We start from the raw sequence: 24,759 nt of genomic DNA on the forward strand, positions 1-24,759 counted from the left end.
AGCGTAGGCGCCTGGTTGATGGTAGGACCGAAATGCTCGTGATGATCGAGCCTCGTAGCCCAGATAGTACAACGCATTGGCAGTTGCTTCTTTTGACTTTCAGGGTCTTGTATGACCAAGTTTGGAGTGTTCCATGTGGTGGGTGATTCTGCTGCTGCCCCATGCTTCGCGTCCTTACCAGGCCCCAAGGTTATTTTTCCAGCAAATCCGTTTGAGTCGACTGTCATGGTATTTCGACCCTGACGCCTTCAGCCCACCCCTGTCCCACGTGTCCGATGCTCCTTGATCTTCAAGACTCTTGATATCCCTCTTGATCCTGGATTCTCGAAAGATTCCAATGTGCACCTTCAAACAGCCTCAACCACACTCCTCGGCCCCAACCTCTTCATAAACCCCTTCTCCAAGCCCATCTCTTCCTCAATCGCCTCATCCGACTTGCTCTCCCTCTCGCGCATCATCAACACGCGCCGTATCAGCGTCGGATCCAGAAACCGTCGCCCACTCGCACCCGCCCTAACCGCGTTATCCAAATCGGCTTCGGCCTCTCGTTGCAAGCGGTCGCGCGCAGACAGTATCGACAGAGCGGGATTGAGCATGCGGTTGGGCGGCCGGGCGGCGGCGGCGTTTGTGCCTCCTGGTGTTGTTGTTGTTGCTGCTGCTGCTGATGCGTGGACGGAGGGCGGAGGAGCAAAGGGGTTGGGGCCGGCGGAGAAGTCGGGCATGCCCGCCTCGGAGGGCCGGCGCGGGTCGAAGGGCGACGTGCTGTGCGGCGAGTAGTAGGGGTTGGGCTGGACGGCGCCGATGGAGCGCAGTTTTGCGGCGAGCGCTGGGTCTTGGGCGTCGCTCGTTGCTGCTGCGGTGGTGGTGGTGGTGTTAGCTTGATGACTCGCGCGAAGCGTGAGGAGAGATGGAGAGGAAGCTGACTTGGACTGGACGTACATTGGTCTTTTGACTCGCTGGCTTCTGGCGGCGGGTGGACTGTTGGACCGGGTTGCGAGGCGCGAGGTGGTGCTGAGGGTTTGGGCGCGTGTGTCGCGGCTTGCGATGCTTGCTTTGGGTAGACGCGCGCGGCCTTGCCGGCGGTGCGTGACGCTTTCGACGCTGAAGAGCCCATGGTGGAATATGGCGACTTGAGGAGGAGAGGTACTGGAGAGAAATGGAACGGCAAAATGACGTGGAGCGAGAATCGCTGGATGACGCTGCACATCAGAAATGGGCGAGGGGATCCTTGAACGATCCTAGCTCTCCCGGTAATACATGGCTGCTGATTGGTGGAAATGGTCGACCATTTGAATGTCTATATAGCGACGCCTTCTTTATCCATTATATTGATTTTTCGGCTACTTTGACTCTCATTCGCACTTCGATGGCGCCACGAAATTTCAATCTACAATTAAGAGCTCACGACTTTCATCCAGTACAAGTCTCACATATCAAACTCACCCTTGCAAACTATTCAATGTGACATGTACAAGATGAATTAATATTTACAACACCCAACGAAGACCACCCTAAGCCAAATACAGATCAATGCAGTCCAAGATGACGTTTGGCGACAAATACGTATCACCCGACGATCCAGAGATGACGCTAATGGTGATTGTATTCTCGCCCTCGACAATCGTGCCCTCAGGAATCGACACCTCGTAAATCTCACCATAGCCGCGGTATCCACCACGAGTGACGCCACGGCTGTCAATCTTGGTGGGAGCAGAGGGCGCATCGCCCGTGTAGTCGTTGACGGTGGCCTGAGGCCTGCCACCCGCAAAGGAGAGCGTGGTGCCGATGCGCAGGGTGGCGGCGCCCGTCTGCGCCGACGTGGCCGTGAAGACGATGGTGAGCGGGTCGTTGACGCCCTTGAACAGCGCCATGGGGACGTCGGTGGTCGCCGAGGTGCCGACCGTGTAGGTGAGCGGGCCCCACGACTCCATGCGGTCGTCCGACGGGTGCATGCGCTCGAACTTGTCGCCGTTGCGGAACTCGAATGGCTGGCCGTCCCACTCGCCGATGGTGAAGATGGCGTCAGGGAATTCGAAGGCGCTCTCGATGCTTGCGGTGGCAGTGGCGCCGGCAGTCACGGTGACAGTGGCCGTGGCCACCTTGAGCTCCTGCTGGTACAGCACTTGGGTGTACTCGCCGGCTTGCATGGCAGGCGAGGTGAAGGCGCCCGAAGAGCTGGCGTAGGCCCAGTATTGGAAGTTGTCATTGTACCAGTGGAGCACAATATCATAGCCGCTGGTGACGCCAGAAGCAGTGCCGCTGACATAACCGCGCTGGGATTCCGGAACGTAGCCATCAATGTCAAGAACTCCGAAGAACGAGAAGTCAAGAGAATCGGCTGATGGCACTCCAGAGCGGCTGAATTGCATGGCGTACGGACCGTGGAAACCCTGGCGGAACTCCTCCGTTTGAACGTGTCCACTGTTCATGTAGCTTTTGGACTAGTTAGAATCACCTCTTCCCTTTCCACGACGGTACTCACAAGTAGAGGTTGGTGGAGGATCCAGCGTTGTTGCTGTTGATGTCCTTGAAAAGGGGGCCACCGCTAGAGCACTCGTACGACAGGGGCTGGAGCAGCACGCAGGCGTGGATAGCATCGTCCTCACGGTAGACGCACTGAATGCTGTCGTCGATAAAGCGGGTGCCCGAGTAGAACTTGCTGCGCGTCTCGCCGTCGACCTCGTACACATCCGATGCTTCGATGGCGGTTCCACCAGACGTGGTCGACACGTCGCCGTAGGGGTACTCCAGGGGCAACTTGTCTGGATCCAGTCGAGCGATGAAGCGGAGCTCTCCAACACTGGGCTCTGATTGCGTGTTGGTGCCCATGTACAGAATGTCCTCGCCGGACTTGACGATGATGTAGTGGGTCAGCGTGTCGGTGGTGCAAGTGACCTTGACATATGTGCCTACTCAACCAATCAGAAAAAAGTCTTGCACACTGAAAAATTTCCAACTCACTTTCAATCTCCTCTGCAGTCACCGTAGCAGATCCCAAGCCCGACGAAAGCTGGGTTCCCGTCGACGCGTACTGAAACTCCTCTGAACGGTACATGATCGATGTAATGTCACAGCTGCTCTGGTCTACCGTAACGGTGAGCCCGTTGCCGCTTCCAGAGCTAATGACATAGCTGCCATCCGAGTCGGTCAGGCCAAACGCCGCCAGGGCCGAGGGGGTCCAGAGGGCAAAGAGCGCGAGCAAAGGAGTGGAGAGGCCCATTCTGGCAATTTTTCAATCTCAAACGGCGCCTTTGGGCGAAGACTGACAGGTGGGATGGAGCGCAACCCAGAGACGGGCGCCATCCCTGGCGACCTTATAAACAGCATAGCGACGACGCGACGGGCGGTCTCTCGCCAGCACCGACGAGAGCAGTCTACAGCGGCGTCAATGGCTGAATTCAGGGAGCCTCTTGGCATCAGGGGTCGACGGGTCCCCGTGCCGGAGCGAGGATGGAAAAAGGTAAGGGACTGGGACGCCAAGATGCACGTGTGGACAGGCATAGGACGGCGGGGAGGAGAAACGACGCGTTGAGGTTTCAGATGGGGCCTCCGGTAGGTAAGCGGATGCGCGTGCGTGGGCGTACTGTGGCCCCTGCTTCCATCGATGCTGCAGGTGTTTGTGGTGTTGCACCTCCGACTGCCGGGTTTTGGAGATTCCTATTTTGCATCGTGGTCTCCTGGCCGGAACTGATCTTGCCCGAAAATAAACGTATCTTTGGAGCGACCATGCGGGGAAGATTGGTACTTCGTGAAAAGTGCGTCTGGATAGGGAAGCTATGACAGAGCGACTGCAGCGCTCTACGGGACAAACAAGACCGAGAGGGCTGCAACTTTTGGTCGCCGCCATCAATCTCGAAGGCTATATTTCTCCATTGCAAATCTCACAAGAGAAACGGGTAAAAGACAACAGCATCTACCCACAGCCTTGGGTTGGTGGACTCGGCATCTTGCAAATGTGCGCGCAGGGGTAACCTGCGGAGAGATGGCCCGGTTTCCCATGGATGGTGTTGAAGTGATTGGTCGGTCCTTGTGCTGTGTGAGGCAGGTGGCTGTGAGTGTTTGTCGGACCTGCAGCACTGGCATCCAGATTTGGAAGTCCAAGGGAAAAAAGAGATGCCAGTCGCCCCAGCCAGATCTGAGGTAGTTCAGCCATCCAGCATGATTGCGTGGTAGTGACGACGCTGTGAGAATCCCGGACTCGATTCGACGTCCTCCTGTTCGCGTGCTTTCTGAAGATGACAACAAGAATCATCCGCATGCGCCCAGAGACTGGCAAGCAAGAAGAGGCACCTTCCCTGAGAGAAAAGAGAGAGAGATCAGCATCGGACGGACGCCTGGATCTGTACCCGACGACGCTTATCGGAGCGAGAGGCGAGGAGCATCATCACACGCAGGTGGCAGCCCTAGTGAAGAAGACCTACCGTCCGCGACCACCGTCTGCCCCGAGCTTCCTCCCAGATTCAAAGACCGGATTAATGCCGTCTGGCTTGCTGTCGTTATACCCGTCTTGACGACGGCATCTTCTGCCGTATTTCAGGGGAGATTCTCTTTTTTTGCGAAGTTGTTGAATCGATCATGTCCGCAGAACAAGAATGCTGTGGCACTGACAATGGCAACAGCAAAAATCCAAAAAGCCGTGGTTCCATCAATGTTGCTTCCGAACGCAGCAGCAGCATCACGCAACACCTGCAGGGTCAAGTCTTGCCCTTTTCTTTTTTGCCGCCGAGCTCCACGCAGCAGTGTGCCCTGACCAGAGGCCAAGAGCGGAGCGCCAAGAAGGGCGTCGCGAGAGCGAGTGTACAAAAATAATGGGCTGAGGACCTGCGCCATCTTGCGTTCGAAACAGTAGGCGATGGGCTCGCTTAGGTTAGTAGTCGCTGTCCTTGCAATTTGCCTGCAGCAGACGGGCAGATACCTGGGTAGGCGCCCGCAAGCCCGCAACGCTCTGCTTCCTAGGTATGGTATTCCCGCTGATCGACGACTGTTGCGTGCCTAGTACGAGTCAATCATTGCTATTCCCATCTCCAAAAATGCGATGATAATACATAGCCCGCGATGCTTCCCTAGCGGCATGCTGCATACTGTACAATTATGTGGTGAATGCTGTCCAGTCAAGCCAGTCCAGTCAATCGGATCCAATCACTACAGCTCAACAAGAGTCTTTCCAACCAGCATCAATAAATCACCCTCCCCTTCCACAGCGGCATCTCCCTCAGACGCCTCTCGTCCCACCTCACCCTATTCTTCTGATCCAACCACGCGCCGCGATCACTCACCTCCAGCCCCTCAACCTCCTCCTTGATCTGCTGCACCTCGCGCGTCGAAATCCCCATCGCGTCCTTGACAATCCAGATGACTGGTGGCTCGCGCGCAATCGCCGGGTTCAGGAACGCCTTGCGCGCGACGGCCTCTGGATACTCGGGCACGGGGGTCTGGAGGCTGGGGTGCAGCGCGCGCGACAGGGCGGCCGCCGAGTCCGTGTGTGGCGCGAAGAAGCGGCGGAGCCAGTGCGCGCGGTCCTGGTCGAGCTTGGCTTGGTAGGCTGTGATGGCGTTGATGCGCGACGGCGTCGAGGTGTTGGTGGTGCTGGTTTCGAGGCCGTGGTGCGCGTTGATGTCGCCGGCTGCGGGCTGGTCCGTCGTTGTCTCTGGCGCCGGCGATAGCAGCGGCTGGTTTTCCGAATGACTGGCTTCGTAGTCGTCATACTCGCGCTCCGACTCGGACAGGAGATTGCGTGGGAGGAGCTCGGTCAGGGGCTTTAGCGTCTGGTGCATGAGGTATTGGTAGAGGACTGTGGATATGAACAGAGCGATCATCAAGAGGAGCGGGCCGTTGGCTGTGACGTCGCTCTTGATGCGAGTGGAAAAGAGCCCGATGAGGCAAAGCTCGGCAATGTAGACCCCGACAGTCATTTGCTGCAGCGCTGTCGCATAGAAGACGCCTTTAGTGTCGATGCCGGTATTGTAGACGTAAAAGTAGTTGTACCGGTACGCCAGATAGATGAAAGAGAAACCAACAGTCGCAAATGCCAGGACTAAAGGTGCTACGCACGAGTAGCTTATGGCAATGACTGCCAAGTTTGTCCATTTGGCGCACTCTGAACCGTATCCGGGAGAGCTCAATGTGATGTAAGCAATGAACGCATCCCTTGGGCTCGAATAGGGCCACACGGCTGGCAGGATGACATCGAAAAAGAGGCCGAGAACGTTGAAGACTGTCTGGGAGCTAATCGCCACACCATACAGGACGAGGTAGGAGATGTAAAAGTTTGACGCTTTTGGCAAATTCTCGGCAAGTAGGGTTGGTGCAGACGAAGGTTCTCGAGCAAGCTGGCCAATCACTGCAGTGGCGCCGGATGAGAAGGTTGTAATGAGGAATACCTGGATCAGTGAGAACGCAAAGAAGAACTTTTGCGTGCGAACTTCAGCATGCGACTGAGTGACTGCACCAGATTGTCTCGACAAATCTGTCTGCGCATTAGCCCGAGTAAACAAAACATGAATTCAGGGGAACCCACATCGCAAAAGCTTTGGAACAAGAGCTTGGAGGGCCGAGAGCAACACAGAGGGCAAAAGACCCGTCAGTAGACCGAGCTGCTTCTTGTCGAGATCCTCGAGCCACCTGAGCCACTTGAACTTTTGGGAAAGATAGCTCAAGTTGGAAATGGTGCCGACAAACGCCACGGGGATACCCCAGAAAATAGTAATCGCAGCAACCAATCCAAAAACGAACATCTTTCGAGCAAGCGCCTCCCAGTCCGACATGCGCAGATTGGGCCAAATGACCTCGTCTGGAAGCAGTCCAACCTGGCGAGGAACAATGCGGTACGGATGGTTGTAGGCAACCAAAGAATACGCAGCTTGAGCTGCCGCCTGCGTTTCGAACTCGATGAACACGGAGCCGAGAAGTCTAGCATCGCCGTCAAGCCGAAGCTTCTGCTCAGCTCTGACGGCGGGAATCAAATGGCGAAGCTTCTCGCGGCTCTCGTTGATGGTGTCGACACTTTTTCCAAAGATGAAGGTGAAACTCTGGCGCTTGTGCTTCGGTCGTCGCGCAACCGTCAGCCAAAAGTCCGTGTCATGATCATCGTCACTTGGTTTGGAACCCTTGAGCCGTTTGGCGTTGGCGTCGCGGATAAGTTGAATCTCGCCGGCTTCCAACTTGAGGGCTGCCTCGTCCATCTCCTCAATCAGCTTTTCCAGCTTCTTGAAGTCTTGGACAAGCCAGACTTGCTTGACCTCGTCGAACAGAGTTTTGAGGCGTTCCTCGCTGCAATACGACCCGGGAACCGAGGTAAAGAGAACAGTCCGTGATGAGATACGGCTAGAATTCCAAGGCGAGAGGAGGTACGCCTGTCGCAGATGGATCAGGTACACCGTCTCCCGCGTAATCATGAAGAGCACAAAGGCTTGACTTGTCAGCTACATCGCAATAGAGGTAGAACATTCAACTAACCAAAAAATGCCCAAGCAACCAAGGCGTGGGCATAGTAACGATTTGGATCCACGACGTTGCTAAACGAGAGCATATCCAATTGCTTCTGGCCACCACCTCCAGTCGCATTGATCGGCAACAGCACTGCTCCCGTGATGACGGTACCGACAAAGCATATCGCAATGATGACCTTCAGAAACCTGACGTACAGGTAGGCATCAAGAGACTGCGAGTTGAGAATCTGCCAATCGTTGAATTTGGAAAAGTGTTTGATCCAGCCGAAGACGGTGCCTGGATCTTTCGGAGTCTTTTCACTGAATCAGAGGTTCAGCAATGGAACATGGAAAAAAAGCTTTTTCAAAGAGGGAATTTTGAGCGCTCACTTACTCGTCGGTCAAGACGTCGATAAAGGTTCTCGGAGAGTAGAGACGCCGCAGCTTTGGCCGAAGGACAAGGAACACGCTAATCAGAAGGGCGGCGGTGATGAGCGCAGGGATAAGGGTGTAAATCAAGCTGTAGACCGAAGAAGGTTTGTTGCGGTGGCTTCCGCTGTTATCTGGAGGACCCTTTGCGACAATAATGTCAGCCAACGAGGCACCGAGGGTCTGTAGCTAGGAAGCTAAGCGACTGTTGGGAACGCTTCATGATGAACCAAGAAGCGACGACAGAACAAAGATGATGGAAAAGCGAGCCGTCTTACAGGGAAGCTGCCATTCTTCTTCCATTCATGGCTGCCGGCAAAGTGCAAGGGTGCTTGCCATGCCGTCGAGCCGGAGTTCATCGTGCCTGCTGGAATCGCCTGATGCGTCGTCACATTCAGCGCCGGTCGGCCGTCGAGCTCCCGCTCTCGCAGTCGCTTGGATTCGATATCTTGAATTCTGCGACCGAGAAAAAGAGGTATTAGTCCAGTGAAGGCATAACGAGAAGAAAAACTGGCGGTGATGGAGACCGTGGCGCAGCAGTCTTCGACTGTTCCCGGGTGGTTCCAGGTCCGCACTGGCCACTGCTTACGATGACGTAAGGCGGAGCACGGCTGGGGTTGCAGTCAAGACGACATATATACATTCTACTTTTACATGGCTTTTCATGTACATTATACATGCCCTCTATATTCTCCCTTCTTCTGACACCACTTTACTCTTTTACACTCGCAGCCATCGCATCAGTGCCCTGCGCTTCTTCCATCTCTTGCGTTGCCGTCTCACACCTCTCGCACAAATCCTCCGGAGTCGGCGCAACAAACCGCCAGCAGCGAGGGCACTTGGTATCCCTCGGAGGCGCCAAGATTACCATACCACGCTCCGTGTCGCAGGCAAAATCGCCCTCGTAGATCCACTCCCGACCCTTTTTGAACTCTTCAATCTGGGACGCAGCATCCGCCGAGTCTTCCTGCAAAAGCTGCAGTTTGCTCACAACAAACATGGACGCCAGATCAGCGTCGCGGCCGGGTTCGATGTAGGTTTTGAGAGGGGATGTTGAGGGAGGCTTCGGGACCACAAGGAGGACGTCGGATTCGAGGCCTGAGCGCAATTGTTTGTTTGAGCGGGCAGATTCCTGGAGTGCTTTGATCGAGTCGTGAACGGCAATGAGCATAGTAATTCTCCTGTCAAACATTGCCTGCCCCTCTGTTGTCAAGATATGGAATGGAAATGGCTTCCATTTCCTCCATCCGGGCTGGCATTCGACGCCGCGATGCTTCTCGTGATCACGGAGTTGTGTTGGCATGCATGCCCAGACCTCCTGAACCAACAAGGGGCAGATGGGCGCAAGCATGTCAAGTAGCTCCTGGAGGATATGGAACAGAGTTTTCTGCGCCGCGGCTCGATCTAGTGCTGTGCCTGCGTAGAGCCTGTCTTTCAAAGCCTCGAAATAGAATGCCGAAAGATTCTGATTTACGTATCTGGTCAGAGTTGCGATTCCACGGTGGAACTCATATGCTTCGTAGGCGGTGTGTACCGCTGTTGAAGTCTGCGCAAGCTGACGGAATGCAATGAAATCAGACAAAGTAAGCGAACGGGAAACTTCGGTTTTGCGGAGGGTTTCCAAATCGGCATCGGACAGATTGCCTAGTATCCACTTTAAGGTAATGCGAAGTTTGCTCAGCGTGGATGTGATGGCCTTGAGAACAGGCACACCAACAGAGACATCCTTGGTATAGTCGCTGCTCGCAACCCACAAGCGAAGCAAATCCGGTCTCATGGTGTTATCATCGGCAGACCCCTTCTTAGACGAAGAGGGCAACAACGAGCCATCCATGATCTGGTCAGGGGAGACAACATTGCCCAGAGACTTGCTCATCTTGCGGCCCTTCTTATCCAGAATGAAACCATGAGTGATGAGCGTGCCAAATGGCGCGACCATGGCCTTTGACTCTCCTGTCGTGCCAGACTTGGCAGTCTGAGATGCAATGTGGGTCAACAAGGACGATTGGAACCATCCGCGGTGTTGGTCGGTTCCCTCCAGGTAGACGTCAGCCACGGGTTTGCCAGGCCTCTTCGGCAGCTGTGCCCAGCTGGTGCCGCTGTCGAACCAGACATCCATGGTGTCTTTTCCACGGATGAATTCGCCTTCCCAACCAGCTGGTTTCCAGTCAATCTTGGATTCAGCTTCATCGGCGAACCACTCGTCAACGCCATGTTTCTCAATCAAACCGATAATGTGATCGATTGACTCAGGTGTCATGTGAGCCTCCAGGGTTCCATTATCCAGTTTCTTGTAAAGGGCAGGAATTGGCACGCCCCAGGGCCTCTGGCGTGAAATGCACCACTCGCTGCGACCACGGACGAAGCTCTCGAGACGGGCCTTAGCAGAGCTGGGCAGGAATTCGACCTTTCCAAGCGAAGACAGAGCGTCCTCTTTGATCTTTCCCACATCAGCAAACCACTGCCATGTGGCCTTGATGATGATGGGCTTCTTGGTGCGCCAGTCAATCGGGTACTTGTGCCTAAAGGGTTCCGCTTTCACGAGAGGATATCCGGGCTTGTTCTCAAGAATCTTCAAAACAAGCCCTGAGCCCTTGTTCAAAACGTGCGCGCCATCGAGTTCTTCGTGTCCAGGCAAGGCCCCTTGGATGAAACGACCTGCATTGTCCACGGGGGCGTAGACTGAAAGTCCGGCCGCTCTGCAAACATTGTAGTCATCCATACCGTGACCGGGCGCCATGTGAACAAGACCAGTACCAGAATCTGGAGAAACAAAGTCGGCGTGCAATATGGGCTGAGACGGAGACTCGGGGCTGAGCAGCGGATTTTGATATTCCACCTCTCCAGCCAATTGTTCGCCGAGGATGTTGTCGACAAGTACTTTGAGCTTCGACTTAAAGATCTCTTCCAGAGCCGTGATGCGAGATTTTCCAAGGAGGAATTGGCGCACAAGGGGTCCCTGAGCTGCCTTTTCTTCTCCATCTTCTGGGGGCGATTCAGTCATTTCAACGATAGCATATTCCAGTTTCGAGTGTACGGCAATGGCCTTATTGGCCGGCAAAGTCCAAGGCGTAGTCGTCCAAATGAGCGCGCCAATTTTTTCGGGATCAACAGCGCCCGTCTGCAGCAGCGAACCGGGGAGTTTGCGAAGCGGGAAGGACACGTATGCGGCGGTCGACCTGTGGTTCTCGTCGTACTCGAGCTCAGCCTCGGCGAGCGCAGTCTTGGTCGACGGCGACCAGTAGACGGGCTTGTGTTGGCGGTAGATGAGGCCTGGAAGCGGTGGTCAGCCAGCCAGCGAGCTACGTCCACGTCGGACCAAACTCACCCTTCTCGACCATCTCTTTGAAAATGGTGAGCTGCGTCTTGACATACTCCGAGTTCATTGTGACGTATGGATTGTCCCAATCGCCCATGACTGCCCACTTCTTGAAACCCTGCATCTGCTTCTTCACTGTCCCGAGCGCCAACTTGCCCGCCTCACGGCGCAGCATCTGCGGATTCAGACTGCGCTGGTCGCGCGCCATATCGACGCCCAGGCCCTCGAGCGCCTTGATCTCAATGGGAAGCCCATGGCAATCCCATCCAGGCCTGTAGTGCACTTTTTTGCCCTGACCGACCTGGTACCGCAGGATTATGTCCTTGAGGATCTTGTTCAAGGCATGGCCAATGTGCAGGTCGCCATTGGCGTACGGCGGGCCGTCATGGAGGACAAAGTCGCCGGTGGTGTTGCGGCGTGCGTCGGACTGCTGCCATGCGTAGAGCTCGTCGGTGCAGCGGGCGAGGTGCTCGGGGGACGTCGAGGGCCGTGGTGGCAGCGAAGACGCGGGCAGCTTCAGCGTGCTAGCCCATGTTTTTGGCGGAAGCTTGGCGCTGCTCCGTAGGGTCAGGCTCGGAGCTACCATGCTGCCATTGTACGGTCATGAGCTGGCGTTTTGGTGGTGCGGCGGGAAAAAAGTTGGGAGCGCGTCGAGTCGCGTCAGAGTGCCGCTCCAACGGCAAGCTCGGGCCGCTTGACGCACGGGAAGTACCCGACGATCGTGCAGGGGTCTGAGACGAATATCTTCGGAGTGCGAACATATTCGACGCGCCTTCTCCGACCTGACGACACTGAACAAATAGTCCGTACTGATGCTCTCATGAGGGATCAATTCAACAGTTCCAGGACCGACATAATTATGCGAATGGTGAGTAGAATATGGCAACTCCATTCGGCAAAGCCTCCTCTTACTACCCTACTCGGCATCTATCCATCAACTGTCGATCCACCTGCCAAATACACGCAATCCAATCCATCCAAACCAGCCCAACGCTTCCTCGTTCGAATCATCCACATCGTTGCGTCGTCCGTCATCCACTGATATGCAACCACAACAAGATTGGAGAAAAAAGAAAAGTTCATCCCGCGTAGATGCTCCTAGTCCAACTCAAATCGTCAACCCCCGACATCCAAATCCCCTGCCGTCATTATTAAGTTTAGAAAAATGAAAAAAAGATCAAAAGCAAAATCTCCGACACAAGACCCCGGCTAGTCGAAGAAAGAAGCATGACAACGGCAAGCCAATCGATCAAAAGAGTCCCGCGCGGCCTCCGCCGAGGCTGTTCCACGCCGCGTACACGTCCTCGCAGACACTCGTGGGCCTATCGCTGTCAATCTTGTCGTCACCAAAGCCGTAGACACCGTAGGCAATGGCTTCGTGACCTTCCTCGAGCGTCGTCGTGATGGCGACACCACTGCCGCTACTTCGCAGACTCTTGGAAGTGTCAACCGAAGAGCGGGGACGACAGCTTCCGGCGTCGATACTGCTGCTGCTGCGATCGGCGCTGCCTGTGCCACTGGCGCTGCTTGTGCGGCAGCTGGGCACGTTACTGCCGACAAGCTTCTGCGAGAAGTTGGGTGTGTTCGAGTGCCGCGCCGTCGAGGTTGTGGTCGCAACAGCAGTGGCGCTGCTGCCCGACCTCAACCGAACTGGGACGGTTGGCTTGCCATTTGCAATGGCGCCAGGGGGTCCGGAGATGGCGTGCGTCGTGTCAGACAAGGTCGTCATAGTGGCGGTGGAGGTCGACGACAGCATGCTATCAGGGGACGCGGTTGAAGGGCGACCATCACTGGAATAGGCCTGCGATTGGGGGCGTGACGAAGTCCGAGAAGACCGGCGGTTGGAGGGGATAGCGAGGGTTTGTGTCTGCGTCTGGCTGTGGTTGTAAGGGCTGGACATGGCGAAACCAGACTCCAGCGTTTCCCGCGATTCATTGCGATGGTGCCAGATGGGGTGCGAAGGGCGCTGCAGTCCGGCGGTAGCGTACGTGAAAGAAGGTTGACGAGCGAGGACTTGAGAAAACTTGGGCGGGGAGGCATCTCTGCTCTTCCTGCGGGAATTCGACTGACGTGATCTATGTTGCTCTCGCTCACCATGCGGAACTTCCAATGTGTTGGTGGCTTTGTCGTCTGAGTTTTCCTTCCGAAGATTGGAGTCCGAGGCCTTGAGTGGAATTGAATGAAACTCATCATGGTTCCTGACCGCGCTGTCACAGACAGCAGTGAGAGCTTTACTTTCGCGGAAACTGCTGTCGAAAACGGGGTTAGGCGAACGTGGAGAGGGGAGTCCAGCGTCGCTAGCAGTGGCCGTGGTCATGACGCTGGGCGAGTACGGCGAGAAAAAGTCAAGGGGTGAGAGGATGTTGAGCGGAAGCTGGGGCGGTCTCGAGTCGCGAAACGGCAGCATGGCATTAGAAGGTAAAGGAGGCATGTTGGCGGTTGAGCCGTAGGAAATGTGGTTGAGGGAGGCAAGAGTGCCCGAAATGGACGATGAGGTTGACCGGTATTTGTGCCTTGGATGCGGTGGTTTGTACACTGTACTTGGGAGAAACTCGCCCGACGGGCGGAGCGACGATGATCGTTCGGGATACACCTTCGACGTTGAAAGAGACTGAGTTCGGCTGTGGCGATGGCCCGCAAATGGACCGGGTGGTTTGAGTCTTTGTTCTGAAGTCCGTCGGTCTGCGTTCCTGTTGAACTCTTCCACCAGAGGGGAAATTATGCCTCTTTGATGCTCCAGCTTGAGGGCAGTGTTGTACCCATCTGTGAAGTTCTGCTTTGCCATGGAAGCTCGCTTTCGGCGCATGAGCTCGAGAAGCATCTCTTCCTCCCTTGTCACCGCCATGAGTTTCCGTTTGGGCGGTTCCTCGTCATCGTCACGGCGATTGGTGGCCTGCGGTTCTGACTTCTCAGGCTCCGACGCGCTGGGCGTGTCATAGAAGCTACCCCGCCCTTCCTCGTCGTCTTTCACTGTGGAAAGCTGGCGAGGATGGATCGGTCTGCGGGCCGTGGGAACACTACGTGGGAACTCGGTGGAGGTAGCAGAGGAGGGAGCGGAAGGAGCCAGCGCCACATCAATGGTTGCGGTCGTTGTCGAGCCTCTTGCACTACACTCTGACGGGGACTCCGATGCCCTACGAATGTGCTCAAGTGATTGGCGAGGCCGAGTCACTTCCAACGCGCGTGCTCGACCGATCTGGATCTCAACCTCCTTGTCCGCCTCGGTCAAAATCGAAAGTGACTCTCGAATATTTGGCATGTCGGTGGAGCTGGCATGGGAATCGGACTCGTCCGATGATGTAGACGAAAGTGACAGAACACTTGCCCCTTTGAGATCAGTGTGCGAGAGTTTGCTGCTGCTGTTCCTCCGCAGGCTTGGTCTTTTGGTTTTGATCTTTGGCGAAAGTGTCTCACTGATCTTGAGCGGAGCTTCATTCATGTGCAGCTCATCATTTCTCTCCCGACCCCTTGACACAGATCTCGATTGAGATCTAGTTTGGACGCTCAGCTTGGACCTTGGCCGTGACCTCGACCTCGACTTTGATCTTGCGCGAACATTAAGCCTTGAATCAGATCTCGAAGAACGGAGGGATGTTTGTGACGGGGTGCCAGCGCGCTTGATGTTGTAGAATTGTTCAACCCCGAGCTCTGGCGGCCGGTAAGGCTGGTAGATGGTTTGCGGTGATGGGTCCTCGGACTTGACCTCTTGCTCCGCCAACGGCCATTCAGATTCAGAATCATCCTCGAAATCGTCGTCGTCTGATTCCCCAAGTCCATCAAACCAGTTTTGAATTCCAGGGGGTGGGCGGCGCACGTGGATCTTTGCCGTTTCGCAGGCGTCCCGGTAAACCCTGGCCGGTTGACTGACGGGGGCACGCGGCTCGGCAGGCACAGTCGTTTCGGGATGCATTCCATTTTCAGCGCGGACACCATTAGGTCCCGCACTAGTGACCGTCACCTCTGCGTGGGGTTTCAACGTAGCTTCCGGTGCGTAAAACTGTAGAGAATTGCTGGACAGCGAGGTTGGCGAGGCGACGAATTTGGTGGGCGATAGGACTGGATCCGCGCCACCTTCCTTGGCCTTGGAGGGCTTGTTGAATAACCTTGAAAGATCGAGTTTCGGGGAGGCTTTCCTCCGCGCGGGGGTATCCATGACAGACGGGTGGAGGTCAGTATCTTCAGGGACTGCTGGGGGCGCTTCGTCATCACTATGTTGATAGAGGCTGTCTGGAGACGAATGTCGGCGGACGTGACCTCGCCTAAGGCCGCCGTGTGCGATTGCAGAGGCCGAAGTCTGCTGCGAGACGGAGAGGGGGGCCTTCTTTGGGTCGTAATGGGTGCCGAGGCCAAGACGAGAGCGTTTGGACCTCAACTTGCCTGCTTGGGTCGACGACTGCGGGTCGGGCGTGGGTTCGTCGGGTACGGCGGCGTAGGTTCTTGCAGCGTACTGGACAATCTCAGGATCCGGAGGAACAGTCGTCGAGGTCTTGTAGGCGGACGTCGAACTCTGACTGGCGTCTGATACAGTGATGCTCATGTAACTCCGCTTCGAATCCAGCGAAGGAGAGACGGCTCTCTGCAGCGGACTGGCGCCGTTGGCGGGGCTGGCTGCAGACCAGTCTTTGGATTGAGCGCCGAGGAGTTTTCTTGCCTTGGGAGAAGGGTTGAAGTCGGCGACGAGAGGCTCTGGGAGTAGAGGTATCTGCGGCGGCAGGACAGGCGGATGTGGATCAGTGGCTTCTCTCCGGGCTTGGGCTCGTCGACCCGGCAGAGGGAAGGCGAACTTTGAAGAGCGACCCATTTTGCGATGGGCCGGGAGGAGGGGTTTGTGTCGAGATTTGAGAGGTAGGGAGCGGGCTGGGTGGAATATCAAGCTCTGGTAGCAGACCCTGGGGGCGTTTCAGCGTGGGGAAGGGTTGGGTGGCATGAGTCGGAGGGGAAAGGATGGATTGTATGACGGGAGGGCTTTGTTTGTATGGCGCTGTCACGTCCCGGCACCATGGATGCGACGGCCGACAGGCTGGGCGAGGGCGTGGAGGGCTAGGTACCGGTAGAGGACGGGACTGGAGCAGACTCTTCCTACACCAAAGGCCAATAGTTCTTCTCGTCTTCATCATCTCTTGGTCGCCGTCTCGTCTCTTCTTCTCGTACATATTTGAATGTGCCCGTTTCAGCCGTTGCGGTCATCACGATGGAGGGCGAACCACGCGCGCGGACCAGATCGCCAGCCAGCCTCTGAGGTAGCCCAGTAGCAAGGGCCTTTCACATGCCCCCTCGCCGGCACTCCCGTCGCATCCCCCACTGCCCCCCAAATACCCCCGTTTCACCACGCAATGACCAGAAACTCTTGATTATTCCACCAGCTTGCCGTTTAGCAGCAATACACCTAGTACGAGCAGCAGAAAGAATCTACCCTGTCTCGCCCGTTGCTCCCGTACTGGCACTCCCTCACCGCCAACCGCCCAGCCATGATTGCAGCCAGCCAGCCCACCACGCCACAACCCTGCTGTCGTCAACCATCCAATAATCCTTCGTCCACCCCAATGTTGCACCACATCAACACCACCACCCCGCGACCACCGCGAAAACATGCTCCACTCGCTCCCACTTCCTCAGCTTCTGTCGTCCCGTACCTCCCACGCGCATGCGTCACGTTCTCGAAGAGTCTTCGGTGCCACCTCGCCTGCCCTTGCGTTGCATGTCGATCCATCACCTCTTCGCATTCCCAGAGCGACCACTCTAAAAACTTTCTTTTTTCTCTTTTAAACTCTCTCGCCTATCGTCCACGTACGCCCGCGCCCCGTTATATCTGCCATGCCATGCTAGGCCGCTCCACATGCACTTGTTCATCTCCGGTCCATGGTTGGGAGCGTCGTGGATGTGTCCGAGGCGCCAGCCCACCACGTGAGGTGCTCCAATCCGGGCACGCGAAGCGAATTACCGGTGATGGCGCTTCTTGCTGTGCGCTGCCGCCCGGCAAACGCCTCCTGTGTCGTGATCGAGCAATTGAGCAATCAGACTCTTGTCTCCGCATCTTGCATGCGCTACAGAAGCAAATACGATGCCGTGTCGCCAAGTTTGCTTTGCGCTTGCCTGCCGTTTAGAGCATGCTTGGTGGTTGATCGAGGCGCTGGACGAGGCACCACAGCTGGTGGCCATGGCAGCGGCAAGGACAGGCGATTCCGAGTCCTGTTGCATTGCAGACGGCGATGGCGACGACTGCGTGCAACACACTGGCTGGCTCGGGTTGCTCGAGTCGTGTCTCTCTGTAGCACAGCAGCATCCTCCTGCGCGTGTCGCTCCTTGCATTGAACAAGGTTCTCGTGGTGATGCTGTGACGGGAAATATGTTTACACGTTCGGCTGCCTGCTTCTCATGTGGCGGTGCCAAAACCAACACCAACACCATGCTTCTTGCACCTTTTGCCTCCAAGGAACCCTGTTGGCGCCCTCACCAGCCAGCAACCGCCACTTTTGCCCGCCGAAACGGTTTGCGACGACGTCCATGGCTCTGAAACATAGCTTGGCGGCCCGTCTGACGGCATGGTTCAGAAACTGGTTGAAGGCAACGCCCAATCCAATCTTCACCTCAGCCTCACCTCACCACTGCACCTCAGATCAACCGAGTTCCGAAACGGAAATCTGTTGGTCCTGATGGAGCACTGGCCCTTGCGGTCCTTCCATCTGTAGCGTCGACGGCTCAAAGCGAACCCGATCAAGTCCGTTCAACGACCAGACAGACGGTGCTGTTCGAGAAGTGCGCATGCAATCAGGTAGACTTCAACACCAGCGCCTCCGTCAGGCCACTCTCCCGGCATTTGCCTTGAGAAAGCCGACTTTGCCTAGGTGCCTGCAGCATGCACGTGGTTCGCTGAATGTTTGCTCCGTTTGAAGCATCGGCTTTATGACCAAGATCTCTCCGTCGAGGAACTTCCCGTCCACTCTTTAAGCTGCGGCGCGTGCCCAGATTTGCTCCGCGATAGATGGCTTCTTTGACAACGCAGGGCCCCATCCATCTCGAGTGTCTCCAGCGCGCACGGCTCCAGCTGTCTGGTGCATCAAGGGGTGATGCGGTTCTTTCGATTGCGTTTCGCACAAAAGCGATTGGTTCCATCGGATTACTATGCCCAAGGCGCAGCAATGTGACAAAACCCAAATCGACAATGCTGTCGCGACATTGCTCCACGCGCGCCCATTGGTGTAGCCAATAGCATTTGGGACGCGTGTGAGATTGTGAGCCTCCAGAGTCTAAACGCTTCGAAACTTCGACGCCTGCTCCGCAGCGTTAGATTCCCAAACGTTCATGTCGAATGACGTCTGCGACGGGGTCCTTGCTGGGAACGGCCGCCGTTTCACAACCCCAGTTTCATAATATTCCCACTTTCCACCACTCAGACCCTTCGTCTGCCCTACCGCTTCCAATTTGGCTTTTAAGCTCGGCTCTTCACACACAACTCTGGCGCAGAGTGGCCGAGGCGATGAGTTGTCAGCGTCCAACGGGAAGCCGGACCCTGGATGCACATTTTGGTAATCCCAAGCCAGCGAGCCAATCCCTGGGCCAAGAGATGTGATAGAAAGGCTGTTGATATGGATTGTGGATGTCCAGAACTTGCTTCTCGTCTTCAGGGATGCGCGCACGATCGGAGTTCGGTTTGCCGACGATCAATCCTTCTTTGACCGAGCCGATCATTGCCATTTGGCCGAGTTGTTCGGGATGAGCTTGGCTTGGGTGTAGAGCTGTCTGGAGTGTGCCCTCTTCCTCAATTGCATCACCTTTTCGCGCGTCTCGAGAGTAGCATTCGGCCTTCGACTGTTTGGGCCGTAGAGCACGGTGAAATCGGCAAGTTCGGCTCCAGGAGCTAGTGAAGTTCCTGGGGAAATGTGGCAAAACTGGCAAAAAGGTCGGGTTAGGATCCTGATGGACGCCGGACACTTTTCTTCTGTCCGAAGGCTCACATACCTTTCCCACTACTGCTGAGAATCCCACCTTCACGTTAGTCCCGATGACTGTACTCTCGCCCACGAGTGCTGCCTCTACGACTGCGCCACTCTCCACGACCACGTTCTTGTCCAGCATGACTCCTCTGCCATGATCGCCTTCCAATTCCGAAATACCGACAGTGGCCGCCTCGTAGACGATGCATCCCTCGTCAATGACGACGGGACCGTGTAGCGAATAGATCTTGGCTTGCGGGTGGATGATGGCTCCTGCCATGATTGTGATTGTGTGATGGCCGGTCAAGACGGCATGGTTGGCGATGATGGCGGATTCGTGAACCGAGACGGGCGGCTTGGGCAGTGCGGACGTCGTGCGCTTGCTGGTTGAGGAGCGGGAAACATGGCCTGAGCTTTTGGTCGACAAGCGCTGGGAGTCAGACATCGTGGTCGCGTTAGGATGTGGTCAAGTTGGCAGACGATGTGTTGACGTGAGTTGTGTTGTGTCGCGAGTCAGGTTCTCCAACGCGGGGCCATGTGACCCCTCCTCTCGTTAGCAGACTCTTGCCTTCAACTCAAAGACTTGCTCAAACAACTCCAGCAAGAGGTTGAATTTTCACTGATTCGCTTTTTGGAAGATTCCCGCCCAAAACATCATTTCGTGGGCATTTCACACGACCTAATGGCCCTCGATTCGCAGTCTGCGAGCAAACAAGCATCCTTCAAAGACTCGAGCTGGGACTGCTTCTTCCCAGCCGATAATTCAATCCCAAGAACAGCCCGCCGATGAGGAATAGTGTGACGACAGATGTTATGCTCATGGTAACAACGAAAGCCGTCTTTGAATGCAGATCGTAATTCATCGACCAAAGCGAGGTGCAAAATCCCAAAGGCAGGAAAATGATGCTGACATAGGTCAAGTAATTGACATGCTCCCCGAGTCGATTGGCGTAGAGTGATGCGCGCGTTTGCGACAAGTCGACAAGCTGCGATTCATTCATCAGCCATTGATCTACCAGCGTGTCGAGAGCTTACCAATTGTCTCAAGCTCTCCAATTTTTCTCTTCTCTCAGTCAGCCGAACACTTATCCTGTTGAAGCTGTTCATTTGCTTGTCGGCAAACGTCCACAAAAGGTCTTTCCACATGCGAATCTGGTAGTCTTCCAGCGAAGTGTCCCTCCTCTCTTTCCTTAAATACTCGGACCGCTTCTCCCAGTCCCACATGATGCCTCTTTGCTTTCCAAAGCGGAACTTGTGCCAGATACCGTCCTTACGGTCCACGATGTAGAAGAGAGATTTTTCCAGGACCTCGATATTCTTCGATGCCCGGTATATCCGCGTCAACGTCTCCACAGACTCCTTCTGGAAATACGCATAATTCAGTAGGTTCCCGTCCAACTCGTTCTCGATGTCGTCGCAGATGCAATTCACATATTCCATGTTTTCTTTCCATTTTTCGACAAGGACAACAAACATCACCACTATCAGGTGCATCTGAAAGTAGTAGGCGTTGTCGAATCTGCGCCATGGCTCCTTGGCTTCTTCATTTCTTTTCCAGACAAAAAATTTCGGCAAGGCTTCGTCGCTGCCTTCCAGGAGCTGTTCAATTTTCTCCCGGCTCAGGACTGTTTTCGGCGCAACTACCAGAGTAACCCACTCATCCCATTTGTAGGTTTGGATGGGTCTCTTCGGTACGCGGTTCTTGCGATAACGTTGCTCCGGATCGAGGAACACGGCAGTCTGCACACACACCGGTTAAATGACAGTCGACATGACGGGATCACAGTAGGCCACAAGAGAAATGTCAAATCAAGGTCGGGTACGGGTGCTCAAGTGCTCCCTGTATCCACCCTTCCACAAGCTTCAGTGCCTCAGCCTCAAAATTGACATTTCTCTTGCGACCCATCGTTAGACTTGTTTCTTTCGTGGAAGACTTACTGCCACCGCTTCTCGAACGAATTGGACCCTTCGTAACTTGCTTTCCATCGTCAGCCTTCTATCGCCACAAGGATTTGCTGCCGGCCTCGTGGAAATCTCGGATTTTGGCCGACTCTGCTTGGTATCATCTTTTATGGACACAAGCCCGTGTTCTGAGTAGTAAAAGGGAAGATGAAACAAAAAGTCGTCACTGTCCCAATGATTGGCGTCGCCGTAATTGTCAAAAACAAGCGGCTCTGAGCTGACGGCCCTGCGGAAGTGAACCAGAAAGTCATCGTCCACAGTTGGCAGCTCTGGATCATCGCACGACAACAGCGGAAAATTCTTTTGATCCCGTTCAAATTCCGGACGGACAACGCTGAACGCCGTCAAGAGTCAGCTCGACTTGTCATCGAATCAATCGATACTCACATCAAGCTCCTCTGAAAGCGGTAAAACAGGGGCTCTGAATCATTCAAATATCTCGGGTCGTGTCTCCACCCCGAACGATAAACATGATCGAGCAGGCCGTGACTGTTGTGCGACGCAAACACCTCAACATCTCCCTGTGTCTCCAGCGCGGTAAGATCGGCCAGGGAGATGTCTTGGAGAGGCCCGAGCCTCTTCTGCTTCGGCGGACGCCTTCTACGGCGGTTTGACGGTTGAAGTTCTGTCGTCGCGTAGTAGTCGTACTGATACATTTTTGGAAGGTCTAACTGACTAGGGCTCGGGAAGAGGGCCCCTCGATTGTTGAAATACTTGTGGGTCATGCATATGCAGCGTCAGCTAGCTCCCAGCCACAGTCGTCGCACGGGACATTTTTGGGGGCCAACGGAAGGAGCTCAGCGTGGTCACACGGATTCCGTCGACTTTTGCGGCGCTGCGTGAGTCTTCAATCTGGAGGGCAGATTATTCGCGACCTAAGCGTCGTGCTAACTTCTGGCAGGGTCAAGTCAATCAGCGCATCTCGGCCAAAGCAATGTGCGCATCTGGATAGACGAGTGTCTGACCAATCATGGGAAAAGCAGGCAAGCGCAGCACATCAGCAGCCTGAATACGGAAACCAATGTCGATTTGCAAAATAGACCAGAGAAATCCGTCCGGGCAGCTGAGTTGTAGATGGGCTAACGACATGGCTTTCGGTCTGCAAGGCAAAGCCCTTTCAAATCCAATCAAATGGCCTGTTAGGTGGTTGCTGAAACTCACTACGAGAGTCCTCGGAATGAAGCAAAGCTCCAATGGCGACGGCGTCATTCAAAGCGTTCCCAGTGCCTAGTCAACAGGTAGTCGTCAGTCTGCCGTTGCCGAAATGGAAAATGGACACTTCATTAGGTTTCGGAATTTCGGCAGATTCGCGCGCGAGACAAGTGTGCACCACGAGCTACTTGTTTGCAATTCGAGTCAAGCTCCTTCAAACTTCCTCGGGACAAAAGACATGACAATCTTCCAGGCATGTAGCATCCGACCTCCTTGAGACGAACCATTCGCCAACTCAATCTGGGTATCTTCAAAAAGTACAAAAAGACCAAGACAAACAACCATCAACGCTTCCTCGACATCCGAGGCGAACTTGTCTTCTTATTCGCCGCCCACTGCCTCTCCTTCATGACATCTTCATTCGCACCCCTGATGCCTTTCTCCACCGCCTCATACGTGCTGGCCAATTCATCCGGCATGTCGAAGATGCCCAACTCGACCACAAAGCCCCACACCACTTCTTGGATGGCTTCGGGGCTGTCCGCCGTCATGGCCCAGCCTTGACACAGCGCGTGTATGAATTCTGGCAAGAGGTCGAAAGAGGGCGAGCTGGAGAAGCCAAACAACGTTGCCAGTCGACCCAACGCGACGCCGTCCGCTTCAGAGCAAAGATTTCGACCGCCGGTTGTCGAAATGAGCGCCTTTCGGACGCTGATCAACGTGTGTTGTGTCTGTGCACGCTCACGTAGCTTTGGGACAGAGATGAAATCCGAGACCACCGCCATGTCGTCCGAGAAAGAACTCGACGTGGTCAGCCTCGAAAAGGGTACACTGGTGAGGACAGCGCCGGCAGGAATGTCGCCCCAGGTTATCCACTCGAATGCGGCTCTGTACGCACAGCCGGCAAAGCTTTGCCAATCGTTCTTGAGCCCCGGGTCATTTCTGATGTCCTTGATTAGCGAGCTTGCGTAAAAGATTGGACTCGTTCCTGGAAGCCTTTGCGTGTCGATGAGAGCAATGTGCGGATGACCGATTCGGCTGTCGCTGACGCTATCCCGTTCAAACTCGAGAGCCTTGTAGATGGCCCAGATGAGCGATGTTGTAGTCGCGACGAAAGAGGAAAATAGCTGGCGCTTGAAATGTATTGCCGCTTCGAACAGTAGCTGACGAAGGTCGGACGGAGGAGGGATGCCCCCTTCAAGTGACAGTTGGCTGTGGCGTCCGGAACGAAAGCCCTGGGGCGAGTTTTGACCCGGCATCCCGCTATGGTAGACGCGAAACACCAGACATGGCGGTGTTCGCGAGACTTTTGTGAAATGCGGACTTGTGATGACAGTTGTTCCTTGAGTTGCTGGGCTAGACGCAAGGTTTCCGCTTTGCAGGGGGTTATCAACCTGGACTCCGTTGCCGCTTAGGCTGCCAGTACGAAACCTGGAGACCGGATTACTCCTCGAGGAAGTTTCTTGAAGCTGAAGTGTCTCGCAAGGGGTCTCGGGACTCTGTATGAAGTCAAAGAAAGCATTCTCGTTGTCGAGAGTTGACAAGCCTTGAAGTGGGGAAGAAACCATTGGACTCGACGAAGGTGGTTCTGGTGTCCTGGGTGGCTCTAGTATCCTAGGTGGCTGTGGCTCTGGGATTCGGGGCATCCACTCAGACTCTTTGCTCTTTAGCCATTTTCGTATCGCGGCTTTGTGGCTTTGATGCTTTCTGCCCTTGGTCTATACAGAGGGCTCAGTCCTTATTGCCGCCAGTCTCAATTCCAGGAGACAGTTCAGGGCAGTGGCCTCAAAGCTTGCTCTTCTTTTTTCCCACCTCTCTTCTTCGTCATACCGTTTCTCGGCACAAAATGCTTTAGACCATTCGGCCCATTGAGAATTGACCTGCTCCACCCTGAGTTTCAGTGGTGGCGAACCATGTGGAACGAAAAGGTGGTTTGCGAGAGCTGCAATATCCTCCCATAAGAGCGTGGTGAAGCGTCTGAGTAAGAAAACGGCCTCACGTTGCCACATGTCCCAGTTATGAAGGTCATATCTTCCTAAAAAGAGGCGCTTGGTCGACGGAGATAAAGTTCTGATCCTTTTCGAGTTGGGAGTTCTGATCTCGGTTTCATCACTGCTGTTCCCATCATCGCCGTCTACACTGTCTTTGCTGGCCTCGCTGTCGTCAACAAACACCCAGCCTTGTTGGTCTATTGAGACTGGTGCGTCGCAAGACAGTCGCCGCTTTCTCGTGGTCTGAACAAAATCTCCAATTCTTCTCGACTGCAATTCGTTCTCAGGCTCAGTGTCTTCGTAGATGATGGGTTCCAGAGATGCTTTCGGCTCGTTTACCGGTGATTCGATCATGGGCGAGTTAGGTGATGGAGAAGGCTCATCCTCATCTCGCCAAGATGACAGAACAAAAACACAATCTTGGTCAAATCGATTCTCGATAGTTGCGGCCCCGCTGACTTCTTCCACGGCAGAGCTTGCGACAAGGACCTCAGGCTCAGGTGCCGATGCGGTTGCAAATGGCAACGACGTTGCGAAAATATTGG

General features: G+C 55.0%; 9 protein-coding genes across 9 annotated transcripts; 1 reads left to right on the forward strand and 8 right to left on the reverse strand.

Annotated features, from left to right (window-relative positions):
- Positions 1–347: 347 nt before the first annotated feature.
- Positions 348–1,114, reverse strand: BKA78DRAFT_293617 (uncharacterized protein; the record flags this gene model as incomplete). Its single annotated transcript, XM_066886240.1, has 2 exons — positions 348–853; positions 940–1,114. 2 exons carry the CDS (start codon positions 1,112–1,114, stop codon positions 348–350), a joined length of 681 nt encoding a protein of 226 aa, XP_066746461.1.
- A 302-nt stretch (positions 1,115–1,416) lies between these two features.
- Positions 1,417–3,485, reverse strand: BKA78DRAFT_378059 (rhamnogalacturonan lyase). The gene is made up of 3 exons (XM_066892897.1): positions 2,962–3,485; positions 2,483–2,909; positions 1,417–2,433 (listed from the first exon to the last, which is right to left on the reverse strand). The coding sequence occupies exons 1-3, from the start codon at positions 3,218–3,220 to the stop codon at positions 1,512–1,514; spliced, it is 1,608 nt and encodes a 535-aa protein (XP_066746462.1). The 5' UTR covers positions 3,221–3,485; the 3' UTR covers positions 1,417–1,511.
- Positions 3,486–4,953: 1,468 nt separating this feature from the next.
- Positions 4,954–8,347, reverse strand: BKA78DRAFT_308797 (DUF221 domain-containing protein). The gene is made up of 5 exons (XM_066887967.1): positions 8,135–8,347; positions 7,822–8,000; positions 7,456–7,748; positions 6,518–7,408; positions 4,954–6,466 (listed from the first exon to the last, which is right to left on the reverse strand). Exons 1-5 carry the CDS (start codon positions 8,213–8,215, stop codon positions 5,175–5,177), a joined length of 2,736 nt encoding a protein of 911 aa, XP_066746463.1. The 5' UTR covers positions 8,216–8,347; the 3' UTR covers positions 4,954–5,174.
- A 221-nt stretch (positions 8,348–8,568) lies between these two features.
- BKA78DRAFT_350939 (tRNA synthetases class I-domain-containing protein) lies at positions 8,569–11,761 on the reverse strand (the record flags this gene model as incomplete). The annotated part of the gene is made up of 2 exons (XM_066891071.1): positions 8,569–11,129; positions 11,185–11,761. The coding sequence occupies 2 exons, from the start codon at positions 11,759–11,761 to the stop codon at positions 8,569–8,571; spliced, it is 3,138 nt and encodes a 1,045-aa protein (XP_066746464.1).
- Positions 11,762–11,977: 216 nt separating this feature from the next.
- Positions 11,978–16,095, reverse strand: BKA78DRAFT_308800 (uncharacterized protein). Its single transcript, XM_066887968.1, has one exon. The coding sequence runs from the start codon at positions 15,974–15,976 to the stop codon at positions 12,425–12,427; it is 3,552 nt and encodes a 1,183-aa protein (XP_066746465.1). The 5' UTR covers positions 15,977–16,095; the 3' UTR covers positions 11,978–12,424.
- A 323-nt stretch (positions 16,096–16,418) lies between these two features.
- Positions 16,419–17,414, forward strand: BKA78DRAFT_97408 (uncharacterized protein). Its single transcript, XM_066894072.1, has one exon. The coding sequence runs from the start codon at positions 16,644–16,646 to the stop codon at positions 17,277–17,279; it is 636 nt and encodes a 211-aa protein (XP_066746466.1). The 5' UTR covers positions 16,419–16,643; the 3' UTR covers positions 17,280–17,414.
- Positions 17,415–18,802: 1,388 nt separating this feature from the next.
- Positions 18,803–19,828, reverse strand: BKA78DRAFT_97411 (trimeric LpxA-like protein). The gene is made up of 2 exons (XM_066894073.1): positions 19,135–19,828; positions 18,803–19,064 (listed from the first exon to the last, which is right to left on the reverse strand). The coding sequence occupies exons 1-2, from the start codon at positions 19,552–19,554 to the stop codon at positions 18,861–18,863; spliced, it is 624 nt and encodes a 207-aa protein (XP_066746467.1). The 5' UTR covers positions 19,555–19,828; the 3' UTR covers positions 18,803–18,860.
- Positions 19,829–19,831: 3 nt separating this feature from the next.
- On the reverse strand, positions 19,832–20,549 carry BKA78DRAFT_350942 (uncharacterized protein; the record flags this gene model as incomplete). The annotated part of the gene is made up of 2 exons (XM_066891072.1): positions 19,832–20,095; positions 20,145–20,549. 2 exons carry the CDS (start codon positions 20,547–20,549, stop codon positions 19,832–19,834), a joined length of 669 nt encoding a protein of 222 aa, XP_066746468.1.
- Positions 20,550–22,567: 2,018 nt separating this feature from the next.
- On the reverse strand, positions 22,568–23,482 carry BKA78DRAFT_350943 (uncharacterized protein; the record flags this gene model as incomplete). The annotated part of the gene is made up of 1 exon (XM_066891073.1): positions 22,568–23,482. One exon carries the CDS (start codon positions 23,480–23,482, stop codon positions 22,568–22,570), a length of 915 nt encoding a protein of 304 aa, XP_066746469.1.
- Between the last annotated feature and the right edge of the window lie 1,277 nt (positions 23,483–24,759).

Source organism: Phyllosticta capitalensis (assembly GCF_038381095.1).
Source record: "Phyllosticta capitalensis strain CBS 128856 chromosome Unknown BKA78scaffold_3, whole genome shotgun sequence".
Classification (NCBI taxonomy): Eukaryota; Fungi; Ascomycota; class Dothideomycetes; order Botryosphaeriales; family Phyllostictaceae; genus Phyllosticta; species Phyllosticta capitalensis.